Source organism: Rhinichthys klamathensis, unplaced genomic scaffold (genome assembly GCF_029890125.1).
Source record: "Rhinichthys klamathensis goyatoka isolate OS25496 unplaced genomic scaffold, OSU_Roscu_1.1 h1tg000477l_1, whole genome shotgun sequence".
Taxonomy (NCBI): Eukaryota; Metazoa; Chordata; class Actinopteri; order Cypriniformes; family Leuciscidae; genus Rhinichthys; species Rhinichthys klamathensis.
Genome location: NW_026606965.1, coordinates 120,648 through 135,259, shown reverse-complemented (window position 1 = coordinate 135,259; position 14,612 = coordinate 120,648). Strand labels below are relative to the sequence as shown.

The window sequence follows — 14,612 nt, the reverse complement described above, 5'->3', positions numbered from 1 at the left end:
TTGCCAATGGCAAATTTACTGGATATAAATATTTCTTGTCTGCCATGAAACTGCATTATTTAAAAAAATACATTTTTCATTATGAGAATAGTATAATTCAGATCATTGTCACTTGCAACATCATCCATATGCGCTGTCAGTAAAACTCTGTCGCAAAAATGTAAACAGATTTTGATTTTGTTCCTAATATATTAGTTTTGGTGGTTTAATGTGAGGAACATTACATACACTATTGTTCAAACTAAATTCGGCCTGTATGACGTTATATAAAGTTGTCCAGTCATTATTGTGCGTTAATGCTCCCCTGCTTGCGAGTGGCCTGCCAAAGCCAGATGTTTTGGAAAATGTTAAAGGAATAGTTCACCCAAAAATGAAAATTTAGTCATCATTTACTCACCCTCATGCCATTCCAAACCTGTATGACTTCTGTGAGAAAAAAAACACACACACACAAAATATCTTCTTTTGTGTTCCACAGAAGAAAGAAAGTCATACAGGTTTGGAACGACATGATGGTGAGTAAATGACAGCATTATCCCCAGATCCTGTGCTTGTGTGTTAAATCAAGCAAATCTAAGGCCAATATTTGTGTGAAATAAATGACTTGTCACATTCTTTAGACTGCGGAGGGAGACTAACAGGGCTTCGGGGTACCTTCACATCACCTGGCTATCCCTCCCATTACCCACCTCAGATTGACTGTGTCTGGAACATTGAGGTAAAATAGATTGTTCTCAATGTCACTTACATTTTCCTTCATCATTGGTCTGTTTCTTACATTAGTGCCTCACAATATTGTTCTTAAATGATCTTCTGTCTCACAGGTTCCACCAGGAAAGCATATCAAGATAAAGTTTGACAAGTTATCTATACATAGCACTGAAAAGGACACCATCAGCTGTCGCACAGACTACTTGGAGTTAAATTACAGGTAAGACAAAAGTCTTCATTGTAAAGGCATTATTTACACAGATCTGTTGCTTCAAAATAATCATCATTTACCTGATTAGATGTTACTAACTATAACATATATAGAAGTAGATCATTTATGCACTACTACTCAAAAGTTTGGGCTCAGTACAATTTCTTTTTAAATAAATGAATACTTTCATTCAGCAAGGATACATTAAATTGATCAAGGTGACAGTAAGGACATGTATAATGTAACAGAAGATTTCTATTTCTATTATATTATATTATATTTCTATAATATAAATGCAGTTATTTCGAACTTTTTTATTCATCAAATAATTCTGAAAAAAAGTATCATGGTTTTCATAAATTTACTAAGCAGCACAACTGTTTTCAACATTAATAATAAGAAATGTTTCTTGAGCAGCAAATCAGCATATTAGAATGATTTCTGAAGGATCATGTGACACTGAAGACTAGAGTAATGATGCTGAAAATTCAGCGTTATCATCACAGGAATGAATTACATTTTAAAATATATTTAATTATTTTAAATTGTAATGATACTCCACAACATTACGTTTTTACTGTATTTTTGATCAAATAAATGAAGTCTTGCTGGGTATAATAAGAGCCTTCTTTCAAAAATAATAACAAATCTTACCGACCCCAAAATTTTAAATGTTAATGCACACTTTATTATTTTCCATTTTGTTTTTAAGAATATGTGGAGAGAAGCCACCTAAAACAGTGTACACTATCAAATCAAACCAAGCAACAGTCAAATTTCATTCTGACATGTCCTACGTGAGCGAGGGCTTTTCTGCAGAGTTTGAGGCCTTTGAACCCACTAATCGTGAGTAGAATCATATTGTTTTCTGCTGATTTTAAAGCGCAATGTTCTAAGCCAGTCCATCATGACAAAAATATCTCAATCACCTTTCCACAGCCTGTCCTGGGAGGTTCCAGTGTGACAATGATCTGTGTGTGTCTACTAACCTACAGTGTGATGGCTACAATGACTGTGGAGATATGAGTGATGAGAGGGGCTGCAGTAAGTTTATTCCACTTGTACTCAGTCTTTCTATAGTTGTTTTCACAAAGAGAAGCTCTTGAAATACTATAATAATGTGTCATTTGGGATTTTACACTACTTTCTTTACCCATGCATGCAGACTGTAATGTGACTCAAATCAAATGCAAGAACGGCTTCTGCAAACCCAGTTTCTGGCTCTGTGATGGGGTGAATGATTGCGGAGATAACACTGATGAGGAAAACTGTGGTAAGGATGAAACCAGCTCTCAAAGTCATGAACTACGGAGCAAGAGTAATGGAGATGATTTCAGGTTGTTTTTCGATTTTATCTGCAGGGAATTGTAAAGCTCAAGAGTTCAGATGTCGAAATGGCCTCTGCATTTCAACTCATAAGGAGTGTAATGGCTACAACGACTGTGGAGATGGCTCAGATGAATCTCAGTGTGAGAAATGTAAGAACATTCATTCAATAATGCCAATGTCTTTGCCTGTTGTCGCATAGACTGTAAAAAAGATGGATGACGTGTCTCCACTTCCTTGCACTGTAGAAAAATGAAGCCACTGTAGTTGAAGAAATAGTCGTTGACATGTTGCGCTGATTATGTCATTCGTCAGTCTGCGCAGTACCTAGGTATCAAGGTCCCGCCCATAGTCCTGCCCCAGCACAGCTGTCAATCATGACGTTAGACTTATAACTAAAATATTATAACTTTATAACTAAAACCAATTTTTTTTTGTAAAGCGAACACTTGAGCATACCTCAGCGTGATAAGAACTACTTAAAATGACAGAAACCATCTTTGGGAAAAAACAAATTTGAAATGTAATTGTAAAAGATTTTTTCGATTACATGGAGAGGGTGGGGTTTATGACCTAGACTGCAGACAGCCATTAGGGGGCGATTAAAATGCTTTGGCTTCAGTTTTCAGGATGTTTGTGGCACACTTGCCCTGTCATCTTTTCTGTTTTTGGCCTCAATTTGACCTGTTTATTTCTATATTAAAAAGTGCATATATTAATGATATTATTATGTATGTATACCTCTATTGCTTACGTATGATTTCACAATTAGTTTCTTATTAGCAGCACAATTTACCTTGGAGGTTGACTCTACATGCTGTCAACATAAGCAGTCACACTATTGGATTTAATTACTTCTCTTTTATATCTAGCCATAGCTATTCGCTGCTCTGATCACTCTTATAAGTGCAAGAATAACCAATGCATTAGCAAGCTGAACCCTATGTGTGATGGAGAAACTGACTGTACGGACGGTTCGGATGAAGCAGAGTGTAGTAAGTTCAAAATTATTCTTTCTTTCCTCTGAGAAATCATGAGGGATTTGTTGTTCACAAAAGTGACATTGAAGACTTTTATAATGTTACAAAAGATTTCTGTTCATCAAAGAATCCTGAAAAAAAGTATCTCCGTTTCCACAAAAATACTGTATGAAGCAGCACAACAGTTTTCAACTCTGACATGTTTATTATATTTATTATTTTCTATATTTTGTATAAAATGAATTGAATATCAATTCAAAAGATTATAGTATATCAAAATTGACTATTTTAATTGTTGGAAGGTTAAGACCTCTTTTATGTATTTCTGATACTGTATGTTTAAAACCATCACCACCATTTTTCATGCGATGGTAAATTTATGATAGATAATTGTTTTGAATAATAATAGTAACAATGTTAATAGTTCTTAAAGGGACACTTCACCCATTTGCATTAAGCTTTGTATTGTTAGAAACCAAGTCATAAATTATAATATTCGTGGATTGTTCCTTTATTTTTCCCTGAGATGGGAGAAATAAGGATTTAAGTGTTTTACTTCCTGCTTATTATGACGTAAAAATCGTAATTTTGCGTCATAATAAGCAGGAAGTCACATTTCATTGAAAAGTGTAGAGACTACAAACAGTAGCTCATCATTTATTCAGGGGGAGGGGCCCACTCACGCTACAGACCTATTACAGATCAGTGGGTGGGACTTTACTTGCCGAACCTAATAGCAATATCCACCATCTTGTTTGGAAGCTAAGCTAACAAGCGCTGTGGAGCCAGATAGGAAGTTACGACAATGATGGAAGGAAATAAACATGATATGCAAGAAAAGATGATTTTAAAAGTCTTCTGCTCAAATCCGATGTTCGTGGCTATCTTTACGAGCCGCAATACAGCGAAGTGTCGGATTGCCGACGCGAGCGGGTAGAACGACATGACCAGTCCGCCTCAACTCGAGCCAGTGCGGGCTCCTCGTCCGTGACAGGCAGGTCACGGTCTCGCGTTCTACCCGCTCGTGTCGGCAATCCGACTGAAATATCCAGCTCCAGATTGCCAGTAACATTACTGCGGGCACCAGTAAGTTGAGGAAGCTCAGGAGGAACTATTGTTGATACTATTGTATTGTTGAACTTTTATTGTTATCATAATTATTTTTGTTGATATCATTATTGAAATAAATGGTTCACATTTACGTTGTTTTCCTTATTAGTGTTTTATTCCACGTGTATGTTAGATAAATTTGGACGACCAACATTCGATCAGTGGAATTAATGTTACTAACCTACTGTTACCTTACATGATAATAGATAACAAAATAATGGTCATGCCTACATATTTTTATTCTTATTTTGCAAATCCAAATTGCATTACAATGTTCGGACTGAACATTCAACATAAATAGAAACGAGGAGTAATTCAATAATGATGACGGTAGACAGTAGAGTGCTTTCTCTGAATCTGATAGGCGGATACCTCCTCAGCATTGTTCTGGATTAGTGGGAGTGGCTTGCGGAGCTGTGCAATGTGGTGCATTGTGGGAGTTGTGGTTTTCAGTACAAATGCGCCCTAAAGTTACTTTCTGTCTTTACTCGGTCAAGAAGGCACCAAATTCGAAAATGTTATTATATTTCGTCTACATATATGATCCACTTTCAATAAAGATGAATGTTCCCACGGGTGAAATGCTCCTTTAATATTCCCTACAACAAAAATAACCTTGCCATTAATATTATGTGCATTTATATCTGTTCAATTTGCTGATTCACTGTAGAATGCGGGACAAAGCCCTACAAGTCCAGTCGTATTGTGGGTGGAAAGGACTCGAATGATGGAGAATGGCCCTGGCAGGTCAGCCTCCACATGAAGAGACAAGGTCATGTGTGCGGGGCGTCTGTTATCAGTAACCGCTGGCTTGTCACTGCTGCTCACTGCGTGCAGGACAGTGAAAAGTTCAAGTGAGTTCTAATCTTGTTTGGTCCTCTCCATCTCTCCTGCACTGATCCTGACTGATTGTTTGTTCTTTTGCTAGGTATTCGCAGCCTGACCAGTGGGAAGTCTATCTAGGCCTACTTAACCAGGGTGAGACTAATAAGTCAACCCTAAAAAGTTTGAAGCGCATAATTTCTCACCCTCAGTATGATCCCCTGAGCTACGACAATGACATCGCTCTAATGGAGTTGGACAGCCCTGTGACTCTAAGCCAGAACATCTGGCCTGTCTGCTTACCTGAAGCCACACATGACTTCCCAGCAGGCAAATCTGTATGGATCACTGGCTGGGGCAAGACAAGAGAAGAAGTTGGTAAGTCGTGTAACAACCTATAATCTGTTCAAAAGTTTGAGTTCATATTTGATTCATATTTTTTTTATGTTTTTGAAAGAAGTCTCTTATGCTCACCAAGGCTGGACTTATTTGATCAAATATACAGTATTACAATTTAATATTATTATAGTTTAAAATAACAGTTCCCTTTCGTAGTCACTTCGAGTTATGTCGAATGACGACGAAATGGGGGTTTCGCTTAGAAGTCTATCACCTTCTAGTATTACAAACGAGCCAATGGCAAAGAAATGCCATGGGTCTGCGGAAATTGCATAGCGTAGCTCCGCCCCACCTCGTGGGTATATACGGAAGAACGCTGGCAGAATGCAGACATGTTTTTGCTTCGGAGCCAAGAGGTCCTCTTCACTCCTACAGTCTGAATTCTCTCTGAGTGTCATCGAGTATCCTTTGAGAGTAGCAGCTCTCCAGTCTGTGTTGGTCCAAAGGCGATTTCCAGCAAGTTTCACATTCCTGCCTGCTGATCTGTGCAGTGGTCTGCATCCAGCGGGTGTGTTTCTCCCTGGCCGCTTCAGCACAGGCTACTGAGCGTCCTTTTTGTTGTCTTGTGTGTTTGGGCTCAGAACACGCAAAGGCAGCTTTCATGGATGAGTCATGTTCTCACTGCGGTAACATGACCATCGCTGCGCTAAGATCGAGACTCCGTGACCTTATTAAAGGTAGAGTCCCCTCTGCCACACCCCGATCTGTCCCCTCCACGAGAGGCGACACTTTGGCTGTTGGTCAAGGTGATCTGAGGGTTATGGTGTGGAACACTGCCCCGACGATGCATCCTCGGGCCACACCCCCCTCACCAGTGCAGCAACCCGCGAGCACCTCGAGTGCAGCCACAGGGCCGTCTTCGGATGTGCCTTGTGTCTCATTTGGTGCTCTAGATGATGAATCGATGTCGATCGCCGCATCACAAGGCGAGCTGGTATTTTCTGTGGATAAGGATTCGGATGTGCTGCCGCCTCCCCGGGGTCGCGGCATTGTCCAAGTCCGACCCGGAACTAGCAGCTATGCTTTCCCGGGCCGCTGCGAGTGTCGGGTTTGCGTGGTACTCTCCACCCTCTCCTGAACACTCGCGGTTGGATGATTGGTTCTTGGGGGACTCTCGTCGGCGCACCCCCCAGTTCCTTTCTTCCCGGAAGTGCATGAGGAGGTCACAACCTCCTCCGCCTTCTCTGCCCTTGATGAGGCCGCGGTGAAAGGGTACACTGGGGTTCCCCCTGTCGAACGCTCTGTTGCAATGCAACTGTGTCCACAGAGTGCTTCGATGTGGCGTGGTGACCCAAAGTACCCTCCAAAGTCGGTAGGTTTTCGTCTACCTTGGTGGCGAGTTCCTACAGAGCTGTGGGGCAGGCCGCCGCCTCACTGCATGCCTTGGCCATCCTCCAGGTCTACCAGGCCAGGATGCTCAAGGACATGCACGAGGGGAGAGCTGACCAAGAGCTCTTTGATGAGCTGCGCGCCGCCACCGACCTTGCTCTCCGAGCGACGAAGGTGACTGCACGCTCCCTTGGTCAGGTGATGTCCACAGCTGCGGTCCAGGAAAGACACCTGTGGCTTAACCTGGCCGATATGCGGGATGCTGAGCGGACACGTTTCCTCGACTCCCCTATTTCCCAGGCAGGCCTTTTCGACGGCACGGTCGAGGACTTCGCCCCAAAAGTTTTTGGCTGCCCAGAGACAGACTGAGGTTATTAAGCATATACTGTCCCGGCGGCCAGCTGCTGCCTCCACCCAGCCGCCAGCACAGTTCACTCAGTCTGTTCGAGGGCGCCCCCCTGCGACTTCCATCCCTCCCGTTCGGCCCCAGAAGTAGCCTTTACCGGGCCTCGCCGGTGAGGTGGTCGCAGGAAGGCACCCCAGTCCCCTTCCTGACGCGGACAGCTCAGAGATAGCCTACAGTTCTGCCAAGGAGGTGGTAGCATGGCCACTCCTTCCCCTGGTGGAGGGCCGGGGGAGAAGGGAGAAACTCTTGTTCTTGCCGCTGGCCGGCCAGTCAGCGGCACCCCTATGTGGCTAAGGACAGAACTAACACTCCCATCTCTGAGCCCCCAGAGTGCGCGGATGACAGTGTGTGCCGCTTACGGGCCTCACCACTCTCGTTCCCCTTGATCACAGAGTTCTCTGATGACAGCGCTTATAAGCCTCTCCACTCGCGTCCCCCTCTATCGCCAGACCCCTGTCAGATGAGACCCCAGTGGAACGCACGTCCTTCCCTGGTCTCCTCTGTCAGGACGCGGTCTATGACTGTGCTCCCACACCGGGACGCTATGCCTCCCCAGTCTGAGCCAGTCATACCGCCTCGCTGTCTCACCGAGGGTACGTTTGTGGTCCCCATGACCCCGCTGGTACAGTTTTTGGTAGGGATGGCCCGATACCATTTTTTTTCAAACCGATACGAGTACGAGTATTTACATTTGTGTACTTGCCGATACCGAGTACCGATACCGATATTTCTACCGCAAAAGTAATAGGCTCCCAGAAAAGAAGACGACTATTTTAGAACACAGGTTAGAAGACTGTTTTTATTTTCTTCTCTGCTTGTTTTAACAAGTCTAAAAATAAATAAAAATTAGTAAAATAATAAATGTATTAACACACAAACCACTGTTAATTTAACATAAAAGCAAGCAGGCTATGCGTGCATGGTCTGGCATGACTGAATATAAATCCCTTAATAAATCCTAAAAGCTGACAGTTCATCGCGATCTCACACATCTCTGTTATTATCAATGAAGCTGACTGCACAATCAATCTTTCATAATATCCACACTTTGTTTGTTATAATTAGAGGATTTGCCAGCATACAGAATTCAGCACTGAACAAAAAAGTCCGTTTTGAGCGGTGAGGGGAGTCTATCTTAAATGCTTCTGATTGGCCATTGCGTTCCAGAAATCAACACATATTTCTGTGATTGGCTACATCGCTCAACGCTGTAACCATGTTATGAATAGAAACTCTGTCCTGTAAATCGTTTCTATTTTGTTGTAGTTGTTCTTGTTGCTTTTCTGCAAGAGATGAATAAAAATCTTTTAGTTTTTATGTTTTATTCATAGATATTTCTAGTTTGCGGGAGTCCCGCGAATCATTTTATTCTCCCGTAACCCGCACACACAGAGTGAGTGCATTACCGCCCGCGCGTGCGCTCGGCCATCAGATCTATGATGCGTCTTCAGATGTTTAATTAGATTGCTGGTGTTAAACGATGTACTTTCTTTCCCTCCTCTCGACACCTTAGCTGAACATAACTCACAGTCTGCCTTGCTGTTGTCATCATCCCTTATCTTGAAATGAGCCCAAACCGCCGACATTATACTTTCCTATGCCTCAGTTCACCTCGACAAAGCACTCGCGGCGGCCAGTTTCGTTTTGCAAAATGTACGTGGTATCGGTGCGTGGTATCGGCGAATTTTTATGAGTACGAGTACGAGTATATTAGGACAGTATCGGCCCGATCCCCGATGCCAGTATCGGTATCGGGCCATCCCTAGTTTTTGGGAACCTGGCTTCAGCTTCCCAACCTGTCCCGCTGGGTCGCCAGGACCATCAGGCTCGGCCATGCGATTCAGTTCGCACGATCTCCTCCCCGCTTTCGGGGAGTCCGCTACACTATGGTCGGTGGCAATGCCCCTGTCATGCGTGCGGAAGTCGCAACCTTGTTGGCGAAAGGTGCGGTCGAGATTGTCCCTCCAGCCGAAATGAAGTTCAGGTTCTACAGCCCCTACTTCATTGTACCGAAGAAATCCGGTGGGTTACGGCCAATCCTGGACCTGCGTGTTTTGAACCGATCCCTTCACAGGCTTCCGTTCAAAATGCTCACGGCCAAACGCATTTTCGAATGTGTTCAGCTACAGGATTGGTTTACAGCCTGAAGGACGCCTACTTTCATGTCTCTATTCTTGCTCGACACAGACCGTTTCTTCGGTTTGCTTTCGAGGGAAAGGCATATCAGTACGTGGTTCTCCCCTTCGGGCTAGCCCTGTCTCCTTGTGTCTTCACGAAGGTCGTCGAGGCAGCCCTTGTGCCGCTTCGGCGACACGGGGTTCGCGTCCTGAACCATCTTGACGACTGGCTAATCCTAGCTCACTCTCGAGACCAGGTTTGCGAACACAGGGACCTAGTGCTCTTGCAGCTAGCTCGTCTGGGCCTTGGGGTCAACTGGGAGAAGAGCAAACTTTGCCCCGTGCAGAGGATCTCTTTTCTCGGTATGGAAATCAACTCGGTCGCCATGTCCGCGCAGCTTACGAGCTTACCACCCTCATCCTGATCTTTGGAACGTCCACGTGTGGCTCCTGGATGGGACGAGGTAGGTTTGACTTCCCTACCACCAGCGATGGTAGCTACCATAACTTCCACTAGAGCATCGTCCACGAGACATGCCTATGCGTTGAAGTGAAACCTCTTCGTCAACTGGTGCTCTTCTCACCGAGAAGACCCCACGATATGCCCGATCAGTGTCGTGCTTTCCTTCCTGCAAGAGGGGTTGGAGCGAAGGCTGTCTCCCTCCACCCTGAAAGTTTCTGTAGTCACTATCGCCGCACCTCATGTTGCAGTTGAGGGTAAGTCCATTGGGAAGCATGACCTGGTCATCAGGTTCCTGAGAGGAGCGAGGAGACTGAATCCTCCTCGTCCTCCTCTCGTACCCTCTTGGGACCTCTCAGTGGTTTTAACTGCCTTGCGGAGTGTTCCCTTTGAGCCCTTGCAATCAGTGGAGCTTAAGTTCCTGTCAATGAAGTCAGCGCTCCTGGTTGCATTGGCCTCCATCAAGAGAGTAGGGGACCTGCAGGCATTTTCCTTTGACAAAGCGTGCCTGGAATTCGGGCCGGCTAACTCTCACTTGATGCTGAGACCCCGGGCTGGATATGTGCCCAAGGTTCCTACCACTTCCTTTCGGGACCAGGTGGTGAACCTGCAAGCGCTGCCCTCGGAGGAGCCAGACCCAGCCTTGGCACTGCTCTGTCCAGTACGCGCTCTCCGTGCCTACGTAGACAGGACGCAGTGTTTCAGATCCTCAGACCAGCTCTTTGTCTGTCATGGTGGGAAGCTGACGGAAGGCTCTCACCAAGTAGAGGTTGTCTCACTGGATAGTGGACACCATTGCTTTGGCATATCAGCAGCAAGGGCGACCACCCGGAGTGTGGCTTCCTCTTGGGCTTTAGCGCATGGCGCATCGCTAACAGACATCTGCAGAGCTACAGGCTGGGCGACACCTAACACATTCACGAGATTCTATAATCTCTGAGTGGAGCCAGTGTCCTTTCGTGTACTCACTTCAACTAGTCAGTAACTAGGATCCGCTCAGGTGTCTTTGCTTGCTCGCCATTCCACTCCACGGACTGGATACGTGTAATATTCTCCTCAGGTGAGTTTCCCAGAGAAGCCCTGAGTTCCTCCCGCACTGTTGACGTCAACGCCAAGGTTATGCCCCCGGCAGCTTTCGCAGTTGGCTAGGTGCCTCCATGTGCATGGTTCCCCCGCTGGGTGACCCCCACGTGTATTTCCACTGTAAGCCTCCTTGAGCATGTGTCTTTCCCTCGGCAAGCCACCTTGCCACTCCTGGAGTTGAAAGATTCCACCCTACGGGCTGGACACTCCAGTGTTCTTCCGTATGCTACCCCCTCTCGGGTCATACGTGTATTCCTAAGACCTCCCTTCGGGCGGGCATGGTTGCTTATCTCTACTGAGATTTGCTTCCCAGTGTACCTTGGTATTCCTTTGTTAAGTTGGAGTCCTTAGTCCGTGCCAGTCTCACGACAGGGAGCTCACACTTACGCAGGGCACTGGAAGACAGCCGAGAGGTGGTACCCCCATTTCGTCGCCATTCGACGTAACTCGAAGTGACTACGAAAGGAAACGTCTCGGTTACGTATGTAACCCTCGTTCCCTGAGTAGGGATCGGAGACGTTATGTCTTCCTGCCACCTTCGCTGTTCCGCTGAAACGTCGAGTTCAGTCTTGGCTCCTCGGCAGGGAAACATGTCTGCATTCTGCCAGCGTTCTTCCTTATATACTCACGAGGTGAGGCGGAGCTACGCTATGCAAATTCCGCAGACCCATGGCATTTGTTTGCCATTGGCTCATTTTTAATACTCGAAGGTGATAGGCTTCTAAGCGAAACCCCCATTTCGTCGTCATTCGACGTAACGTCTCTGTTCCCTACTCAGGGAACGAGGGTTACATATGTAACCAAGACGTTTTCTATTTATATATATTTCTGTAAAGGCAAAGCTTGATTTAGTGTCACATGATCCTTCAGAAATTATTCTAATATGCTGATTTGTTGCTCAACAAACATATCTTATTATTATCAATGTTGAAAACACTAATATTTAATATTTTTGTGGAAACTGTGATAAAGTGATTTTTTTCAGGATTCTTTTATGAATAGAAAGTTAAAAAAGGACAGTATTTACTTTGAATTGAAACCTTTGTAACAACACTTTTGATTAGTTTAATGCTTCCTCGATCAATAAAAGTATTGATTGAAGAAAAAAAATCTTTCAACACCAAACGTTTAAACGGTAGTGTTCATAACCAAAAGTTTAGACTGTTGTTTATTATTAATATTTGCTAAATTTAATAATAATAGGGCATCAGAAATATGGAAAACTATTAGTCTAATAGTTATTTGTATTACATTGTAGCTACTTGTACAACTACTTGTGATTTGGACTATTATTAAACATGTTATCACTAGTAGTTCCTGCAGAGTGACTATGGAACACTTGAGTTATTATTGATGCATCACAGTTGAAGGACTCAGATGTTAATGTTGTGATTGGTAATTAATTGGAAATTCTTTATAATCTGTCATAGTTAATGGTTCTTAATGAAGCTAAACTCCTTCAGTAATTATTGATTATCTAAAACTTTCTCAGTCCTAAATTTGCTATTACTTACTGATTAGTTAATCTTCCATGATGGTGTTAATGTAGTACAACTCATTTGTCCTGCATTACTTCGCACTTAGTTATCTATTTATGACGAACTATTATTCTAAAGTGTGACCGGAAACAATTTTAAAGTATTCATTTTTCCAGGACAGGTACAGTAATGTCATGCTTAATTCTGTCCTGCTTTATTCTAAAATTAACTTTTTGAATGCCATTTTTAAACTAAAGAACTATGGAATGACACAAATGGATGTGTGGGAGTATTAGATCCCACTTATTTCTTATATCTCTTATTTTAGATCCCTCACAGTATTTTTATACTACAAAAAAAAGATATAGACACAGATTTATACTTAATACTTTATACTACAGAATTATTTTCAAGCATTAAAAAAAAATTTTTTCATTGAAGTTCTATTAAAAAATTAATGGCAAAAAAAAAAAAAAAATCATACACTTGTTAGGAACTGAAAATCCAGTCATATCAGTTGTCTGAAAATAACAATAAATAAATCAACATATAAAATGGTTTTATTTTACAGAGCAAATAAGTGAATCATAGCTGAATCTTAGAAGTGCATTTGAACCAAAATCATTAGTCTGACACGACTGCCAGACTGGACGTTTTGTTGTTGTTGTTTTTGCACATTTATCTATTGCCTAACACAAATTTAGTCAAGTGTGTCTAAACTCTAAAACAAAACTGGTCAAACTGGTAGTGTTGCTATGTATTTGTCCAAACCACATAATGAGAGAACGTACTTACATACTGAATGTCATTGAGTACAAATTATGATGTAATAAGAGTTATTATGATGTAAAAATGAGTTAGTAAGCTAAGAAAATGTCTTCTCCCTGCTCTAGATGATGTTGCATCAGTGTTGCAGAAGGCAGAGGTGCGCATTATTAACAGCACTGTGTGCAGCAAGCTGATGGATGAAGGGACAACACCACGCATGATCTGTGCAGGTGTATTGAGTGGAGGTGTAGATGCCTGTCAGGTAAAATTAACATTTTTGATTGTTTTTTTCACATTCAGATGCATGTCATAAACTTGTTTCTCAATATTGTACAAAATATTTCTCTTTTCCCTGCCAGGGTGACTCAGGTGGGCCAATGACTTCCACTGAGAGCAATGGGCGCATGTTCCTTGCTGGAGTGGTGAGTTGGGGAGATGGCTGCGGTCGCAAGAACAGGCCTGGTGTCTATACACGGGTCACAGAATACCGCAGCTGGATCAAGCAGATGACAGGGGTTTAGTGTCACAACGGTGACACGAAATGGACTAAAGCCTAACAACCTGTATTGAAAGTTATTGAGGAAAATTGAAGGCATTCATATTCGTCAAGTCATGTTTCCGGAGCCATAAAGATTCTTATAATCAGCCCACATGATGTGCACAGGAAAGTTTTCTTTGATGAAGATTTGTTTCGTTTTTTCATAATAAGGAGCTCTCATAGTCACAAATCTATCTTTGTGTATCTGAATGTGTTTACACTCTTAAATGAGTTTTGTCTATATGGACTATGCTGTTTTTTAGCTCAAATGAACTGCGTTTCTCTTTCTGTGGAGGAAAAGTATTCTTGCTGCCTTGCTAAGTCATTAAAACTTGAGTGCTTCTCAGGGATTTTTGTGTAATTGATGGCGTAACATGTCAATGGGCTGTGCTTTGTTTTTGTTTGTATTACATTATAGCTTTATAATCTCCTTTCATACCAAAGAATCTTGATAATCAGATCTGTGCCCAAATGTTTTTTATGGCTAAATAATAGGAAACAATTTTAGAGTATTCATTTATTCTTTTTACATTTTTTTTTTTGCAGTTTTATTTACATAATGACCTTTGTTTTACTGTTGTGTGTATCTGTAATATTTTGTTATAATGTCATATTTTTATTTTTGTTAATGCCCCCCCTTGGGGGATTGGCGTTCCCATAATGTGCCTTGATGCTTTAGTAGGTTCTTTGATAAAAATTAAAAGTGAAATTCTAATCTGCTTATTTTTCATGTTGTGAATTCAGGACTTGGTGTTACATTTAAAGAAAGACGTTTAGAAAAATATTACAATTGCATCAAATACGTTTTAAATATAGCAAATGTAACAAGGTTAACAAAAAATAAAGACAGAAGAAGAGGTTATAATGATCAGTG

At 42.6% G+C, this 14,612-nt stretch overlaps 1 protein-coding gene across 1 annotated transcript in view; it reads left to right on the top strand.

The window, feature by feature from the left end:
• st14b (ST14 transmembrane serine protease matriptase b) overlaps positions 1 to 14,256 on the top strand; it is a 28,657-nt gene extending 14,401 nt beyond the window's left edge. The window contains exons 9-19 of the mRNA XM_056237089.1: positions 621 to 718; positions 825 to 931; positions 1,635 to 1,768; positions 1,862 to 1,966; positions 2,088 to 2,195; positions 2,284 to 2,400; positions 3,121 to 3,243; positions 5,009 to 5,192; positions 5,267 to 5,538; positions 13,326 to 13,462; positions 13,560 to 14,256. Of these exons, the coding sequence (XP_056093064.1) occupies positions 621 to 718; positions 825 to 931; positions 1,635 to 1,768; positions 1,862 to 1,966; positions 2,088 to 2,195; positions 2,284 to 2,400; positions 3,121 to 3,243; positions 5,009 to 5,192; positions 5,267 to 5,538; positions 13,326 to 13,462; positions 13,560 to 13,721 (1,547 nt within the window). The 3' untranslated portion in view covers positions 13,722 to 14,256. The remainder of the gene's footprint in view (positions 1 to 620; positions 719 to 824; positions 932 to 1,634; positions 1,769 to 1,861; positions 1,967 to 2,087; positions 2,196 to 2,283; positions 2,401 to 3,120; positions 3,244 to 5,008; positions 5,193 to 5,266; positions 5,539 to 13,325; positions 13,463 to 13,559) is intronic.
• The last annotated feature ends 356 nt before the right edge of the window (positions 14,257 to 14,612 follow it).